This window comes from Atractosteus spatula, chromosome 10 (genome assembly GCF_055471065.1).
Source record: "Atractosteus spatula isolate fAtrSpa1 chromosome 10, fAtrSpa1.hap1, whole genome shotgun sequence".
In the NCBI taxonomy this organism is placed as follows: domain Eukaryota; kingdom Metazoa; phylum Chordata; class Actinopteri; order Semionotiformes; family Lepisosteidae; genus Atractosteus; species Atractosteus spatula.
In genome coordinates, this window is record NC_142715.1 from 16,809,780 (window position 1) to 16,827,683 (window position 17,904).

At 47.5% G+C, this 17,904-nt stretch overlaps 2 protein-coding genes across 2 annotated transcripts; both read right to left on the reverse strand.

Annotated features, from left to right (window-relative positions):
* Positions 1–221: 221 nt before the first annotated feature.
* On the reverse strand, positions 222–11,588 carry LOC148825520 (uncharacterized). Its single transcript, XM_088926322.1, has 5 exons — positions 11,514–11,588; positions 10,672–10,732; positions 9,864–9,908; positions 4,378–5,457; positions 222–2,777 (listed from the first exon to the last, which is right to left on the reverse strand). Exons 1-5 carry the CDS (start codon positions 11,586–11,588, stop codon positions 1,519–1,521), a joined length of 2,520 nt encoding a protein of 839 aa, XP_088782448.1. The 3' UTR covers positions 222–1,518.
* Positions 11,589–12,536: 948 nt separating this feature from the next.
* LOC148825521 (uncharacterized) lies at positions 12,537–15,638 on the reverse strand. The gene is made up of 6 exons (XM_088926323.1): positions 15,467–15,638; positions 14,419–14,645; positions 14,211–14,363; positions 13,546–13,699; positions 12,942–12,986; positions 12,537–12,847 (listed from the first exon to the last, which is right to left on the reverse strand). The coding sequence occupies exons 1-6, from the start codon at positions 15,621–15,623 to the stop codon at positions 12,537–12,539; spliced, it is 1,047 nt and encodes a 348-aa protein (XP_088782449.1). The 5' UTR covers positions 15,624–15,638.
* Between the last annotated feature and the right edge of the window lie 2,266 nt (positions 15,639–17,904).

Genomic DNA, 17,904 nt, shown 5'->3' on the forward strand with positions numbered 1-17,904 from the left:
TCCAGTAGTAAAGATTTAAAGGTCTATCCACTGATAGATTTGAATTGGATGTCAGTAGTGTAGGCATCCTCTCACGAGGCACCAGTAAATGTAGGGTTTTGTGCTTAACTGGGACAATTATTAATTGTAGCAGTAAGTCACAAAATGATTCTTTTGATGGTATTAGAATCCAACCTTGCGGGATAACTCAAACAACGCACACACACGAGTACTAATACACGAAAATACATTTATTAATACATAAAATGTGCATATAAACATAACAGATCTTATGGTGAGGGATAGCAGAATACAAAAGGTGTATACTCAATCACGAAGAGTTACAAATACCAAGAGGGACATATGTTCAGCATGTTCATTCATTTAATCGTCGTATTTCATCGTAAATGAACTTCGATTACAACTTCTACACTAGATACTCAAAAGTAAGTACATCACTCTTAGGAATTAAATTGATATCAACTCAGGTTGAGGTAATAATTGAATTCTCGAGCGGTAATGCAGAATGTCGAATACTCATCCAATCTGTGTGTATTCAGATCTCCCGCTGACACAAACAGTGGTGGCAGGCTTGTCGCTGTCCAATCAGCATCCTCTGGCCCAGTGACAGGCAGTGCTGGTGCAGCTGGCGGTGTGGGAGAAGGAGGGAGAGATTCCTGCTGATGCTCTCTGAAGACCGGCTAGTTAGTTCTGGCTTTACTAGCAGAGTTTCTGCACAGGAGTTTCTGCGTGTCCAAGCAGGTCACACTCTTTAGACAGGAAGAAGACCAGTTCAATCCTGATGTAGCGCTAGTTCTAAATGCTGATTTCAGCTGTCCAGAGTTCCGACAGTAGTTCACTTGTTGATCAGGTGAGCTTTCACGGTGGGTTCACGAGGCTTGCTGCTGGGCTAACCTCGGGTGGATCCTTTGGTTACACGCTGGCAACCTCCGTTCTCGACTCTTAGAACAAAGGAAAGTCCTGCACTCGGACACACTGGCTGTTACGTGGTAGTCCGGGCTGAGTCTGAGGATGTCAGGAGGTGCTGAGTCGAGAATGTCCAGGAGGCGCACTGACTAAGTCCTGTGCTGCCTGTTTTACCCTGGAGGAACTACGGCTGTTCATTGGTTGAAAGTTTCATGGGCATTCAAGACCCACGTGGGGTTAACCTGCCCTACCAGTTCCTGATTGGGTGATGATGAGTAACCATGCACTCTGACCTTAGTGTTGTAAACAACTTTGAATAAGACTCTCCCTTAGAATCTCCAACAGTGAGGCCCCAGAGATGACCATTTGTTAGGGTGGTTGATGTGTCTCAGCCTTGGGAGTTGTTCCTTATCAGGAAACTCTATCAGCTAGAAAAACACCTTAATTGTGAACCAAATGGAATGGCCTCTCTGTATCAGTGTCTGTCTGTATCTCTCTGTCACTCGAATAACACTGAGCTCCTCCTCTCCCTCTCCTGCTCCTGTCTCAGTGTCTTCAGCTCTCTCTCAGCTCAGACTGTGTGTGCTCTTGTGTGTCTGTGGGCTGTGTGTGTTATTGTGTATCTGCAGGCTGTGTGTGCTCTTTTGTGTGAGTCTGTGCTGCTCTGGTTTCTCCTCCAAGTAAAGCTCCTATCTGAGCTCCTGCTGCAGCTCCTATCACTGTTCCTGCTGCTGCTCCTGTTGGGCCCCTCAGGGCTCCTGCTATGGCCCCTATTGCTGCCCCAAGTCCTGCTCCCAGTATCACTGCTCCTGTGCTGAGGTGCTGCTTCACCAGGTACAGGTCTCTCTCTGCCTCCTCTCTGGCCTTTTCCTCATAGTGCTGCTTGAGCTCCTCCATCTCCCTCCTGTGTGTCTCCTCTCTCTCTCCCCTCTCCCTCTCCTGCTCCTCTCTCAGTTCCTCCATCTCTCTCTGCAGCCTCTCTCTCTCCCCTCTCGCTCTCCTCAGCTCCTCCTCCAGCTCTCTCCTCCTCCCCTCAACCCTCTCCTCCCTCAGCCTCTCCTCCAGCTCTGCTATCTGCTCCTCCAGCGCTCTGATCTTCTCCTCTCGTGTCTGGATCTCCTCCTCCATCCTGCGGAGGTGGTTCTGCAGCTCCTTCTGGTGCTTCTCCCTCAGTCTCTCCTCCTCCCTCTCCCTCAGGATCTGCAGTTGCCTCTGTCTGATCTGGGACTCGGCCTCCTGGTACGTCTCAGTGCTGTAGTAGCTGCCCTTGTTTCCTGCTACCAGCTCCTCTATCTTCTCCAGCAGCTCTGTGACCTGAGTGCTGCCCCTGTCCTTGTTGTTGAGGGCATGATACCTGTTCCCACACTTCTCCAGCAGCCACTGGAGCTCCGTGCTGCCTGTGTGCACAGACTCCTCCAGCGTCCTGCTGGCCAGCTCATCAGCGTGGGTGAGCAGGACCATGGTGTGTTCCAGGGCCCTCTCCCCAAATATCTCCAGGACTGTCTCCAGTGTCCTCCTCTCCTCCCCTGAGGATCGGCCCAGTGGGGTCACCAGGAGGAAGGCGTGGGGTCCCGGGGCAGACAGGTTAACACAGAGCCCCACATCCCGTCTCCTGTCCCCCTGAGACAGTCCGGTGTGGAGCCAGTCTGGAGTGTCCACCATAGTCACCTGTCTCCCGGACACTTGTCCTGTCCCCTTCCGGCTCTCCTGAGTGACTGCAGAGCTGCTGGCTTCAGAGGGAAACTCCTCTGAGCCCAGGATGATGTTTCCTGCTGCACTCTTCCCAGCACCAGTCCTGCCCAGCAGCACCAGTCTCAGCTCAGAGGGGCGGGGCTGGAGTCTGGGTTCGACTGTAGGGTCTCCTTCACTCACTGCAACAGGGGGAGAGACAGGAGCATCAGGGAGGTTACACACGAGAGGAGACCAACCTTTCCACAGATAAGAAGGGTTCAGTTTGCTCAAGAGTCAAAACTTAAAAGTCATTATAAAAGAAACTTATAGTTTTTGACATCAAGTAACTACAAAGTTTTACCTGATGTTCATGATTTTGTGAACTTTTGTTCTTTTGTATGAACTTGTGTCAGAACTTTTTTTCCAAAGTGACTCAAGTTTCATCTTAAAAATTTGTGTTTATATACTGTCCTCAAGCAACAACAGTCATGCTGTAGTACTGTACTGTTACAGGGGAATGAAGATAATTGAAGAAGGAAAGGTAATCCCTTCAATCCAGTGAAGAACAGCACTCTAGGAGAGTGTGCAGTCCAGTGCAATCATCCTTCTGGTATTTCACTCTGAAACTAATCACACCCAGAGTCAGAGTCCACTGTGTCTTTACTTCAGAGGATGAGAAGAGAGAAATAGGCTTCAGAAACAGACCACGCACCCACACCCAAATTCCTAGGTGTCAACATCATAGGCGATCTGACCTGGACCCACCACACCAACCCCGTAGACAAGACAGCGTCTGTTCTTTCTCCCCAGACTGAAGAAGTTCAGCCTGCCTTCACACATCCTGACCAGCTTCTACAGCTGCACCACTGAGAGCATCCTAACCGGCTGCACCACTGCCTGGTGTGGTAACTGCTCCACTCACAAGCTCAAGGTACCTGTCAAGGTACTCCAGAGGGTGCTGAAACTGGCTCAGAACACTACCAGCTGCGCAGTACCAAACACAGAGGATATCTACTATGTTAGATGCCTCAAGAAGGCCAGGTCCATCCTCAGGGACCCCAGTCACCCAAACCTCAACTTGCTCTCTCTATTACCATCCGGAAAATGGTACTGAAGTATACAGACCAAGACCACCAGGTGTCGGAAGAGCTTCTTCCCCCAGGCAGTAAGACTGCTGAACAGCCAACCACAGCAGACACCTGCAGTTACCTCCTTGAACTGACAGGGGGCACTGGCACTCTCAGGACACCTACGAAGAGCACTAAATACCTCCTACCCTGTACCCTACTACTGTCAGGACACCTAAATACCTAAATACCTCCTATCCTTGTGTTAGTACCGCACAATCTGTACAATAAATTGCAATTGTGTAATTTATTGTATCCTAAAGTTAACCCCTATAAATTCCTGTCCTCCAACTCTTCTATCCCTCTTAACGAGCCTTTAACCAGATCGTGGACAAATCATTTCAATGCCGACAACACGGCTGTGTGCTGTACTGTTCGTGCATCGATCAATAAACCTTGATTGATTGAGTGTTGGTCCGACAGTCTTGAGGAACAGATTACAGAGACTGAGCTGCTGTGTGATGGATTAAATCTAATCTCCCTGATAGAAAACAGTTCAATTACAGCACAGAGGATTTAAACAGACATAGATCTGTGTGCCACTGTGTTAGTAATGCAGTACAGAGCGGAGCACTGTATTATTTTAAATCCTAACAGAAAACAAGATGGTTGAATCTCAGTTTGATGATCAGTAAGATCAGTGACTAAGTAATACAGCATCAATCACACTCACTGCTGGGAGGGTTGAGGTCTATACTGTTCCTCCTCTTGACAGGCAGTCTGGGCTCCTCTGTCTCTTTCTCCAGCTCCTCTTCCTTCAGTGTCTTTCTCATCTTCTCCTTCAGCTCCTCTTCTCTTCTGCTCCACTCCTCCTCCAACCTCTGTCTGAGCTCCTCTTCTCTCTCTCTCTCCCTTCTTTCATACTTCTGTCTCAGCTCCTCTGTCTCCTCCTCCCTCTGTCTCAGCTCCTCTGTCTCTCTCTGTCTCTCCTCCAACCTCTGTTTCAGCTCCTCTGTCTCTCTCTGTCTCTCCTCCAACTTCTGTCTCAACTCCTCTGTCTCTGTCTGTCTCTCCTCCTCCCTCTGTCTCTGCTCCTCTGTCTCTCTCTGCCTCTCCTCCTCTCTCTGTCTCAGCTCCTCTGTCTCTCTACTGTATGTCTCCAGTTTAGTGTATAGTTGGTTAATGTCAGTGGTAAAGTACTGCCCATAGTTTCCTGCCACCACGTCCTCTATCTTCTCCAGCAGCTCTGTGACCTGAGTTCGGTCACCCCTGTTTTTGATGTTGAGAACATGATACCTGTTCCCACATTTCTCCACCAGACACTGGAGCTCCTTCCCTCTTCTGTCAATGTGCTGTTCAATGGTTGTGTCTGTCAGCTCATCCTCCCTGGTGAACAGCACTATTGTGTGTCTCCACACTCTGTCAGTGAAAAGCTCCAGTTGTTCCTCCAATAATCTTATGTGTCTCTCTGTGAATGATAAGGTCACAGGAGAGACCAGGAGGAGAGCGTGGGGTCCTGGGGGACACAGAGACACACTGCGCACAACCTCCTCTCTGACACGCTGTGGATCAGTCCTTATTTTCTGTGGAAAAGAGGAACTCCACCTTGGAGTGTCGACCACAGTGACCTGCCTCCCAGCTACTTCACCCTGTCTCTTCTCACACTCCTCAGTTACTCTCTCAGGGTCAAACTCCTCTCTGCCCAGGATGGTGTTTCCTGCTGAGCTCTTCCCAGACCCTCTCTCCCCCAGCAGCACGATCCTGATCTCTGAGAGACGCTGTGGTGCCTCATGGGAATCAGCCCATCCCTCCCCTGTCAGAGAAAAAGATCACAGATTGTTTACATTATAAAGTTTTCATCACAGATATTTTCACCCTTCTTCCCATTTAAAATTTACGACAAAAACATTTCTGTATCTTTTCTATTGTCCCTGCCCTGTGAGAGAGGAAAATCACAGATTATTGAAATTATTTTTCTTTGTATTCTCTGTGGTATACAAAAATGTTCTCTTAATGTTAATGTTAATCAAACTGTATTTTTACAACATTCTTACAATTTATATCAAATATTTTTTTTAACTGTTCTCTCAATAGTACGTTTATTTTTCATAAGGATTTTTTTTTCTTAGAATAATTTAACCTCACTGAAAAGTTAGATTTCTCTCATCTGATAAACAACAAAGACATTTTTTCCAATGCCTTCCTTGCTTATCTTTACCAAGGGTGCCAATAATTCTGGAGAGTCCTACTAACACTCTGAGTGTCCAATAGCAGTTCAGACACATATGGGACTCCTGTATTCAGTATGAAACTTTATACCACCTTATTTTAAAAATACATGTAAAGAAACTGTGAAATCATTCAGTCCATCCTGATTCTTCAGTAGTGAGTCTAAAATGTCACATTTCATAAAGAAATGTTTAGGACTCAACCGCCTGGCTGGGAACTCAACCACCTGGCTGGGAAATCTCTGTGTTGTATAGTTTCAAACCGCTTAAAAACTATCTACTGTGATTCATACTGAAAAGAATTAGCATGATGTTAGTTTAAAAACAGTGAAACTGACAAGCTGGAGGAACTGAGTCTCTTTAGTCTGAAGGGAGTGTCCCACACTGACAGTGTGAAGATAGTGAACCACATATATACAAAATATTCAACATCCTCAGTGACAGTTAGTCATCATTAAAGACCAGTTAGATATTGACACCTCAGTGTTCCTCAGAATTAACATTGAATCTCAAAGCAACACTAAGACTAAAAATTAGGAGTGGGAGGCTCTACTGTACAAAGAGGGGCGTGGGAGAGGGGAACAAGCTGCCCAGCCCTGTTGTTGAAGCCAATACCCTGGCTTCTCTCCAGACACAGCTGGATGAGCTCCTCCAGTCAGGACAGGAGGCTCTACTGTACACAGAGAGGGGTTGGAGGGGGGAACAAGCTGCCCAGCCATGTTGTTGAAGCTGATACCCTGGCTTCTCTCCAGACACAGATGGACGAGCTCCTCCAGTCAGGACAGGAGGCTCTACTGTACACAGAGGGGGGTGGGAGGCCAAAGAGGCCCAGCTATGTTGTTGAGGCCAATACCCTAGCTTCTCACCAGACACAGCTGGATGAGCTCCTCCAGTCAGGACAGGAGAAACAGCTGCATGAGAACCTGGAATCACTACTAATTATGGGCCAAATAAATTCCTCAGTTGTTCATCTGTACTTATTCCTCTCTGGTATTATCAACTGTACAATAAACACGGTCTCTGAGCAACAAACAAGAAACGATCATATCTGAGTGTCTGAGCATCATGAATACTAATAGTGTAAATCCAATACCATCAGCAAACAGTCAGGTTTTACATCAATCAATTTACCTTAAATAAACACATTATTAAAATATTTAGTGAATTCCAAACAGCTTGAGTTATAACATAACTTTATTAGCCCATATACAATTTCTTGTATTAGGAATTTGTCTTTTTCACATACCCCAGCTTCTCTCCCTGTCTGTGTGTCTCATGGAGAGCAAGCTGGGGTATGTGAAAAAGACAGATTCAGAGCACAGGGGCAGCCATTGTACAGTGCCCCTGGAGCAGTTCAGGTTAAGAGTCTTGCTCAGGGGCCCAACAGAGTAGGATTCCTCTGCCAACTGCAAGATTTGAACCAGCAACTTTTCACCCACAGGCAAAGATCCTTAGCCACAGAGCCACCACTCTGCCAATGATTATAATATCAATCTCAGATATCTTCACTGGAGAAAGTGAAAGTAAATCAGCTCCTGTCTCTCTCCTAGTTCAGACCCTGTGTATTTGACACACAGAACAAACTCTCAGCAGACAGGAAGAAACGTCTCCAGCTACTGCTGTGCTCTGTGACAGAGAAGAGACCCTCAGTGACTCCCTTACCAACACTCTGACAGTTAGAACAAGAGAAAACTCACTTTGTCCTTTCAGTGGCTCTTGATAAAATATTTAGTGGGTTCAGTTAATGATTAAATCACCAGGGCAGAATGAAGACTTGGGCGCCACCTGATATGAACATTTCTGGTGTATCTAATCACTTAGGAATATAAAATTACTTTTTTATTATTTTTCATAAGTAAACTCTCTTGTTTGGGGTTCTGGAAGGTTTATCTCAAAGGATCCCCAAAGCACTTTAAAGTCAAGGACCCCACTTCATCCCACCTGTAATCGAGGAGAGGGACTTTAGGGAGTACAGACTGAACCCGAACTAAGCAACAACCCTGACCAGCAGTCAGGACACTGGGGTCCACACCCCTACTCTCACACACAGTGTCCCGGGATCTGTATTGACCAGCAGTCAGGACACCGGGGTCCACACCTCTACTCTCACATACAGTGTCCCGGGATCTGTATTGACTTTGTCCTCTCAGTGGCTCTTGATAAAATATTTACTGGGTTCAGTTAATGATTAACTCACCAGGGCATAACTATTATCTTCCCAAATTGTCCTGTACGTGTTGGTAAATCGCGTTATTTTCTTCACCGAGTCATGAATCAGTGATACTGAAGCACATATAGAGATGTATTTGATAAGCACCGAAGAGCGTGTGATTAAAACTAAAAGAGGAAACACTGAGTCTGAGACACTGAGGTGAGAAGCGGAGAGATAGAGGATGTGTGAAGAGTTTGACTTCCAGATCCAAATGTTATAATAATAATAATAATAATAATAATAATAATAATAATAATAATAATAATAATAATACAATTGAATGATCTCGCTGCTTCGGCGGACCGGCTGTTCGATTCTTAAAAAACAAATAAAATAAAAATAAAATCAACTCCAAGCCGTGAATCTGCATCATCTTCCTCTTCCAGCTCCTCCTCTCCTGAGGGGAAAGAGCGGCCTGCTGTCGACAGGAGGGTGGACACAGATGGGCCCGCTCCCAGAGAGAAAGACAGTCTTTCAGAGAGACTCAAACTCCCCCGGACCAGTGGACATGGGTGAGAGAGACGACTGGCATCATCATCATTATTGTAACGCAACAGGGGCTCAGGCAGGCACCCTTGCCCCCCACCGTCATGAGCTTGAAGCTGGGACTCCCACATCACTCTGGAGGGACCCAGCCCGGTGAGCCAAAGAAAGCCCAGTAGCTATAATCCTGCTATCACAGGGAAGGGCGGTGACATCACTCTTACACAGTGCCTGTCGGCCGTAAGCGTTACATTATTATTATTAGACCAGCAGGGGAGGGCAGTTCGGTCAGTCCGGTTTCCATGACCACGGGGCCGCTGACGATCCGGATTCATTCCGCTTCAGTAAAAACCCGCCGCAGCCCGACAGCAGGTTTGACAGGTCCAATTCGTGTGGGTCTGCAGGTCGAGCTGAGGACAGGAGACAGCTGAGTGTGCAAGAGCTGACATTAAAGCGCCGGGTCGTGTTTTTGTGTGTTTTATAATAGTAATAATAATAATAATAATAATAATAATAATAATCTACTTTATTTTATTTTATATAGCACCTTTAAAGGTGGTTTCTCAAAGCACTTTACTGAATGACAACAACAATAAATAAAAAAATATATATTTTCCAAGATAAAACAAGTAACAGGTTTCAGATGTGAAGAAGGCTCTACGGCCGAAATGTTGTGTTTTCTTTCTTCTTCTTTCAGCCTGGAATAAACATGCTACTTGTTCCTTTATTAAATCAAGACTGTATTAAATATGAGTGATCTTCATTAGTGTGAACTGTTTTCTCATATCACTTCCAGCTTTTCAAAGCTTCTTTGAGCCTGTAGTTTATATATAAATATTTATTAATACTGTAACACAACGGGGTTCAGGCGGGCGCCGTTGCCACATCAGGTCAGCCCCACACCGTCGGGGGCTCAAACCCAGGACTCCAGCGTCACTCAACTGGGACCCAGCCCGGTGAGCTAAAGAGAGACCTCTCCTCAGCCTAGCGGCTGTGGTCCTGCTATTACAGGGAAGGGCAGTGACGTCACCGCTCTGGTAAGCCGGCTCTTACACAGTGCCTGTCGGCCGTATGCGTTACAATACCTTATATGGTACTTCAGTCCCACAGCAGTTATATGAGCCTGGTGTTTTCACTCACGGCTGATTTAAATAAGTTCATGGAGGCAGGTAGTTCGCTCTATATGTAACCCTGTCTGAACGCTTCACCACAGCAGGCAATAGCTACTAGTTACGAACTAAAATTCCCATAACCCCCTGGGCGACTTCCTGCGCGCGTCTACACTGCGAGTCCTACACAGCCTGGCCGTGTTGACGTCACGCAGGTCCCTTCCAGTGAGGGCTGTAGTCAGAGGCGCGCGCCGAGATTAAACCCACACGAGATCCCTTTTTAAAGGTTTATTTTTTGAAAAGGTAGTAAAAATATAGGAGCGATTCCACAGGTTCTTACAGGACAGAAGAACTGCAGCTGGTATCGCGGATCTTCCTCTCAGGCTCATACATCTTTACACTCATTACAGGTAATGTTACACTGTCCCGTTTAAAAACTGTCTCACACTCTGTAACACACACACGACTGAACAGGACAATTCCCCACACTGCAACTACACTTCACTGAACTCACAACAATGTTACACACGAGTGTGTTTTTCTCTTTTCACTCCGTGCTTCTGAAAGCTTCTTCAATTAACCCTTTACATACTTTGTATAATTAGTGCTGAATACAGGGATGTACAGTGTTATATAGACTTTATAGGAAGCTGGTACAGTAGTTTACTGTAATCACTCCAGTAAAATGTCCACAGTTGGGTAGAAGTACAAGATTATTTGAGTAGAAATATATCCAAAATAATGTGTAACCTGTAGTGTGTATAATGATTATGAGCCCAGTCTGGACTGGTCAGAGGAGCACAAGGACAGAAGACCAGGGGTTAACAGCACTGAGCTGGTCTGTATCACCTGATAGTGCCCAGTATAGAGTCTCACTGCCCCTGACTCTGGAGCCCAACCTCTCTGATGAGTCTTTATCAGGCTTTACAGACTGCTGGGGTTAACAGCCCTGAGCTGGTCTGTATCACCTGACAGTGCCCAGTGTAGAGTCTCACTGCCCCTGAATCTGGAGTCCAACCTCTCTGATGAGTCTCTTAAGAATATTGGTCCATTAAACTGATGAGGTATAAAAAGAGGAGAAAGATCGTTATACACAAATACTGTTTGATACACAGTAAAACATCTCAATAGTTTCTTCCAATTACTGTATATATACATTAAATCTCAACATTTCAATGCAGCACATAAAGTAACACTATTGTACTGTCCCTTTTCTTGGTAATGTTTATCTTTCAACAGAGGATGATAAAGCTGGAATTCAGTTGACTAAAGTTAATAGAAAAACCTTCATCTGTAAACGTTTTCAAGGCACTTGGCAACTCAACAATCACATGTCATTACACAATAATGCTGGCAAAAGGAGCCTTCTTCAAGAGAAGTATTGAGATAAGATACTATCTCCACCATGTTGGAGTCTCCACAGGAACAGGAAGTGGGATGAGGAAAGAAGGAGGGGCTTCAGATGGGAGGCTGCTGTGATTGGATACAAGCTGGGATGGAGCAAAGCTGCTGTTATTGTTCTCTTTAAACATAATTCATTTCATTTAGGTTAAATATATCAATAAGATATACATTCATATGATTAGAGAATGTTTTAAGTGAGCAACACCTTCTCTCAATCATCTTCTGTGACCTTTCTCTCTTGTGCTGCTTCAGCTTCTCATTCACACTCCTGTTTCTCTTGTATGTCTCTTCTGCTTCGGGGGACTGAAATACCAAACTACTTTACTGTATCTGTCTACAACTGAATTGAGTCTCTCTACTGTCCCTTTGTGTCTCTCTACTGTCTCTTTCAGCTCCTCTATCTCCCTCCTGCAGTGAACTGTGTCACACTGACCTGCTGGAGAGTCTCTCTGTGTCTCTCTGCCTCCTCTCTGGCCTTTTCCTCATAGCGCTGCCTGAGCTCCTCCATCTCCCTCCTGTGTCTCTCCTCTCTCAGTTCCTCCATCTCTCTCTTCAGCCTCTCTCTCTCCCCTCTCTCTCTCCTCAGCTCCTCCTCCAGCTCTCTCCTCCTCCCCTCATCCCTCTCCTCCCTCAGCCTCTCCTCCAGCTCTGCTATCCACTCCTCCAGCGCTCTGATCTTCTCCTCTCGTGTCTGGATCTCCTCCTCCATCCTGCGGAGGTGGTTGTGCAGCTCCTTCTGGTGCTTCTCCCTCAGTCTCTGCGGAGGTTTGGTACCTTTTCAAATCCAGTGATCACATCTGCTGATTGGCTGTGACGTCATCAGGTAAAGCTCTTCAGGCTCCTCATTTGCTGTTCATCTTTCAGATGTTTGATCGGTTACCCCCAGCTAGAGCTCAACTCCAGAGGAGACCCGTCACCCCACCAGCATGGGTCCACATGAGTATTTCCTGTCATGGGAGATGTCAAAATGGATCCACTGGTTTGTGTTGGAGTCAGGACCTGGTGCTCATCAGAGAAGCCCACCTCGGACACACTCCCAAGGGCTGGACTCAGCAGAGCTGGACTGTTGTTCACTCAAGGGCAGAGATTATTGGGAAATGTTTATGATACGCCTTGGTGCTACAGAAGTTTCATCTGAAGTGCAGCACCTCCAACAGCACAGTGTCCCTGGTCACTGTCCTGGGTCACAGAGCTCCAGAGGGAACAGCGTCACCTGCTGGTCCACAACCTCCACACACAGCAGCAGCGTCCTGGTTTCCTTACAGTCTCCAAGCCTTGCTGAGCTCCGAGCTCTGAGGGAATCAAGCTACAGAGTGGCAGCTCTGCTGTGTTCATGGGCTGGATCAGTGCAGGCTCAGAGGAGCCTGTGTGATCTTCCTCACACTCTCTCTGTGTGGCTCAGGGGCGTCACTGTGAGCCGAGAGAGGAGCGACTCCCTCATGGTGAAACACTGTAGTCACACAGGGGTGTCCTTATGCTCCATCTCTATCAGCTGCTCCACAAAGGGCTTCAGTAATTCCTGTATTGCCACATTGTTCCAAGGAATTCTGGCCATGGCCTCCTGAACGACGCGAACAGACGCCTCCGTTCCCAAATGGGAGACGATCTTGTGGGCCAGGTCCTGCTTCTCGGTGTCTCCCAGTGTACCCCGGGGCATCCCCTTCTGGTGCAGAATGTTCTTCAGCTTCTTATACTCATCTGCTTCCAGCTCCTCGATCACTTCATTCAAGGCTCCTACCCACTCCTCTCTGCTGATGAGCGAGATTCCTGAAACAAACACACAGACACCCTTATACTGGCTGCTCCTACACAAGGGCTAAGGAACCAGCTCCAGATACTCAAAGAGGATGGAGGGACTCACTCTGAGGTGCAGAAGTCTTTGGGGTCCTGGTGTGAACAGCAGGGACTGCAGAGAGAGAAAGAGACAGAGACATGTTTACCCTGACCAGCACAGCACCCACAGGACACACAGTCTCCCGTAAAGACACTGTTCACCCTGACCAGCCCAACACCCACAGGACACAGTCGCTCGTAAAGACACTGTTCACCCTGATCAGCACAACACCCACAGGACACAGTCGCTCGTAAAGACACTGTTCACCCTGACCAGCACAACACCCACAGGACACACAGTCTCCTGTAAAGACACTGTTCACCCTGACCAGCACAACACCCACAGGACACAGTCGCTCGTAAAGACACTGTTCACCCTGATCAGCACAACACCCACAGGACACAGTCTCTCGTAAAGACACTGTTCACCCACAGGACACACAGTCTCCCGTAAAGACACTGTTCACCCTGAACAACAAAACACCCACAGGACACAGTCTCCCGTAAAGACACTATTCACCCACAGGACACACAAGATGCATCTCAAGTCAGCTATTGCCTGGCATGATTGTCACACTCACTAGCAGGTCATACTAACCTCTAACCCACCATGTTCTCAGTAGATCTGTTACCTGGCAGCTGCACAAAGCTCCTCCACACCCTCTTTTCTCCTTCCTTTGTGGCGCCTTTCAGCAACTCGAGAACCAGATTCCTTGCACCGTGGGCCAGGAACACCTCAAACGTAGGGTGGAAATTCGGGCCATAACTGCAGTAAAAGCACTCGGACTGGAAGAGCAACAGTAACGCTGTGTTAAAGAGCTAGCAGTCTGTCACACAGACAAATCCTTTTTGAGCATGAAGTCAGCTGGACTCCCTCTACAGACTCTGTGACTCTGCTTTCTGCTTCTCTCTCCACTATCCCAATTCTACTTGACCTCTGACATGGCTGGCCACATCCTCTTCCTGTCCTGGGTATTTCAGGTGCTGCTCTTGGCTGGTTCTCTTCTTGTCCCTTGAACTGCTTTTTCCAAGTGTCCTGGTGAGGCTCTGGCCTTCTCCCCCTCTGGTGTTATTCACGGGTCAGTACTGGGGCCCCTTCCTTTCTCTGTGTATCTGCTGGATGGACCCACCTGTTTCATTGCTTTGATGACACTGATGATACTCAGATCACCCTTTCATGACCCGAGTCTTTCCTGCTTCTCTCTTTGTAGATCTTTCAATCTCTTCCTCATGCTCTCTCAGCAGTTTGGGTCATAAAGGCCGGTGATCTCTGTCTGTATCACAGGACAACCATTACCTCAGGCTGGATTATCTTAATCTCCTTGCTGCTGCTGGACACTCTGTACGTCGCCTGCGGTGTCAGTTTACAGCTTGAGCTCGTCTTAATGAGGGTGCTGCTGCAGTCCTGCTGCTCGGTGACCTGTGGAGGAGAGGAGAGGACAGGGTGACACTGCTGGGGACGGGGGAACAGAAACACGCCAGGAAGTCATGCTAGAGAAACACGCTAGGGAGCACATCACGTTCAACTTGGGTAGCAGGTCCATGCCATCCCCCAGCTGCAGGAACAGCAGCACCTGTCCCAGGATGCTGGAGTCCCACAGGCTCTTCACAAGGCCCAACAGGGACAGTCCGGCGATGGACACCCTCACGTGGGTCTGCGTCAAACCCAGGGGTGACACCACCTCAAGATTACCACAGCTCACATGGGCCACCGACAGGAAGTCACTCCTGCCTGCAGGAAGACACTGAGTCAGTCATGATTCCTTTGGCTGTTTGTTGTAAGACTGCTCATATCTTCACAGCTTCCAGTCCAGTAGGAGAGCCCCACGATTCAGAGGACTCCACCCCAGCTGTTCCCTGTTTGTTCCAAGGACTCATCCCTCTCAGCGATAAGACTTTGGGCTCAGAGCAGTGGGTGCAGCACCTTTGTGGAGCTGGACCACCTTCGGTTCCGACTTGGTTAGTTTTTGCCTATTAGGCCTCAAGTGCCGAGTCAGCGAGATGGGTTTGTAAACCAGAGACCATCAACTCAATGCTGGAGGAGCTTGTCTTGATTAAACCTGAGGACATTGGCTCCAGTGTGATTCGACGAATCAGTCACGTCCACAGTAGAGGACTGCCGGAATGGAGAGGCTCACAAGAGCCAGCTCTGCTCCTCATTGACTTCCATTCCAGCTCATCTTTCAACCTAGTGACATGACACGACACTTAGGGCTGAAGATCACTGATTATTTCTGTTAACGATGTGACATGGCCTTCGGTGGCCATGAATAACTGAATTAAAGTAATGAAGCAGTTAACTGAGATTAATTAAGGGTCAGTAACGAAGCCCTGGGATTGAGGTTCAGTAATGGATTGGAACAGATTCAAGAGGCTGGAGAGAGGGATGAGTCGAGCATTTCCCAGAATCAACCTCACATCTTCATTCACACTGTTACACAGAGGGCAAACTGTCACCAGACTCCTTGGTAGAGGGTAGAGTCTCCTGCTGTAGCTGAGCTGAAGCTGTACTCACTGTCAATGCAGAAACTGTTAACATCATCTGAGACTCACGGTCATTGATCCCGCAGTGAGGTAGCTGCAGTTCCGTCAGTGCCTCCTGGGGGCAGTGTATGTCAAACAGGGGTCTTGCAGGAAGCTGGCCAGTGGGGGACAGGAGCGCCATGTCCCATTGTGTGGCCTGATACTCCAGTTCGTCCCCCGACACCATCACAAACACCAGCCCAGTGACACGGCACCAGAACTGACCCTCGGACGGGCAGAGATACCTGCACAGAACAGGACAGCACACTGTCAACACACTGCACAGAGACAGAGGACACCACAGGACAGCACACTGTCAACACATTGCACAGACAGAGGACACCACACTGTCAACACTGCACAGAGACAGGGGACACCACAGACATCAGGGCATTGACACTGGAGACAAAATAAAGAAATTCTACACTTGCAGTACAGTGACACAAAGAGAGAACTGGGGCAGGACTGTGTGACAAAGACACAGCACTGACACTGGAGACACAGAAATATAGAGGTTCCACACTTCCATACTGCAGTCTAAGAGAGACAACCTCTCCTTCCTGTCTAATGACAACAATTATCGTCAGGTAACTGGCCATTGTGTTTTGTTAACAATAAGACTTGGTGAGAAAACTGAATATTCAATAACTTGGCATGTTTATCCTTATCTAAGAAGAAGCTACTGAATTCCTCTCCTTATTGTTTTAAGGACTAATGTTACGTGATATGAGTGCTCCGAGTGTTAAAGTTTCAGTTTGGTGTGAAAGTACACAGGAGACCGTAGTGACGGGCGAGACTGAAGCAATGTATCTATTTTAGTGTCATTTCTCCGTGAAGCTGTCAGGTTGCAGGAGAGCGAGTCTCTGGAAAAAGAGGTGACTGTGAAAATCCCTTCTGCTGACTTTTATTCATACAGATAAACTGCGAGTCCACTGCCATGGCAACGGAGCGCTTCTGCTGAGATACCGCAAGATACTTGGCTGGACCGGGATGACATTATGATTGACGGGCAGCTTAGCGAATCGGAGGGAGGAGTGGCACAGGAAGTAGACCAGTGGCCTTGTGGGAAATGGAGTTTACCTAGACCGCTGTCGTGCAAGTGAGCAGAACTGACATCTGGCAGCTCCTCACTGGGAGGGCAGGAAACTGTACATTTAAAATAAAGAGACAAACAAGGGGTCTGTATGTAACATCGAGCAGTGTGTTCTGGAATTCTGTTTGTCCTGAAGGTCTTTCGGCCTCAAATTATGCCTTTTAGTGATGTTCAGGACTTCCTATGTTTTAATCTCATTTTTGCTTTTTAAGCAAAGGATGGCAAAAAAGCCCAAAATATCAGGTACCCGTAGGTTTCCTTCTTGTTCTGAAATTTTATTTCAGGACTGAATTCAGTCACGTTCCCTGGGACCTGAAAACGAATTGAGATGTCACAGGTGTGAAGGTAAAGACTCAGGTGCGTCTCCAGTGTGGGAGAGGAGATGTCACAGGTGTGAAGGTAAAGACTCAGGTGTATCTCCAGTGTGGGAGATGAGATGCCACAGGTGTGGAGGTAAAGATACAGGCAGGTGTGTCTCCAGTGTAGGAGAGGAGATCTCACAGGTGTGGAGGTAAAGACTCAGGTGTGTCTCCAGTGTAGGAGAGGAGATGTCACAGGTGTGGAGGTAAAGACTCAGGTGTGTCTCCAGTGTGGGAGATGAGATGTCACAGGTGTAAAGGTAAAGACTTTTCCTGGAGGTACAAACACTTACTTTGGTTCTGCTAACTTCATCAGGCTCATCTCCCACAGACAGTGAGCCCCCAGTCTCAGGTATCCCAGACAGTGAGCCCTCAGTCTCAGGTGCCCCAGGTGAATATTCCTCAGCTGCTGGACCTGTTGAAAGAAAGAGCTGGGCATCACAGAGTGACAGGCGTGAGTCTGTCTCAGTATCTCAGGTGCTACAAACTGTTGAATATAGCTGTCTGATCTTCTGAGACGACCTGACTGCTGTTTTGACACCATCATCATGATTATGGGCTCGTTATGGATCTGGTTAGATGCTGCTCACTGTGTTTAGAGTTCACTTTGATTCTCGCGGTGTGCAGACATCTGGGTTCCTCTGTGTGTTCAGGATCCCTCTGTTTCCTGTATTTTAGAATATTTACTTCATATCGAAGTCTAATCACACTGCTAGAGAAAGTGTGGATCATCCTGGATCAGAAGGGACAGTCAGTGAATCCGAGCGAACTCTCTTCCTGTTGTGAACTCGTGATTCGCACTAATATTCCTACAGGACCTTGAGAGAGAGGGTCAGTGATGTAGGAGAGAGAGCTGTGTGTCAGTGTGCCGTACAGACAGAGGGTCAGTGATGTAGGAGAGAGAGCTGTGTGTCAGTGTGTCGTACAGAGAGAGGGTCAGTGATGTAGGAGAGAGAGCCGTGTGACAGTGTGCCATACAGAGAGAGGGTCAGTGATGTAGGAGAGAGCTGTGTGTC

What these genes read in the sequence shown, in the direction of transcription:
- LOC148825520 (XM_088926322.1), bottom strand. Translation starts at nt 11,588, where the DNA reads ATGGAGGAGCTCAGGCAGCGCTATGAGGAAAAGGCCAGAGAGGAGGCA. An exon ending in ACAGAGAGACTCTCCAGCAG is followed by an intron (nt 10,733 to 11,513) that starts GTCAGTGTGACA and finishes ATACCTCATCAG; the next exon opens with TTTAATGGACCAATATTCTT. An exon ending in CGTCAACACGGCCAGGCTGT is followed by an intron (nt 5,458 to 9,863) that starts GTAGGACTCGCA and finishes TTTCTCTGACAG; the next exon opens with GGGAGGGATGGGCTGATTCC.
- LOC148825521 (XM_088926323.1), bottom strand. Translation starts at nt 15,623, where the DNA reads ATGGTGTCGGGGGACGAACTGGAGTATCAGGCCACACAATGGGACATG. An exon ending in TCACTGCGGGATCAATGACC is followed by an intron (nt 14,646 to 15,466) that starts GTGAGTCTCAGA and finishes GTCTTCCTGCAG; the next exon opens with GCAGGAGTGACTTCCTGTCG. An exon ending in TTAAGATAATCCAGCCTGAG is followed by an intron (nt 13,700 to 14,210) that starts GTAATGGTTGTC and finishes TTGCTCTTCCAG; the next exon opens with TCCGAGTGCTTTTACTGCAG.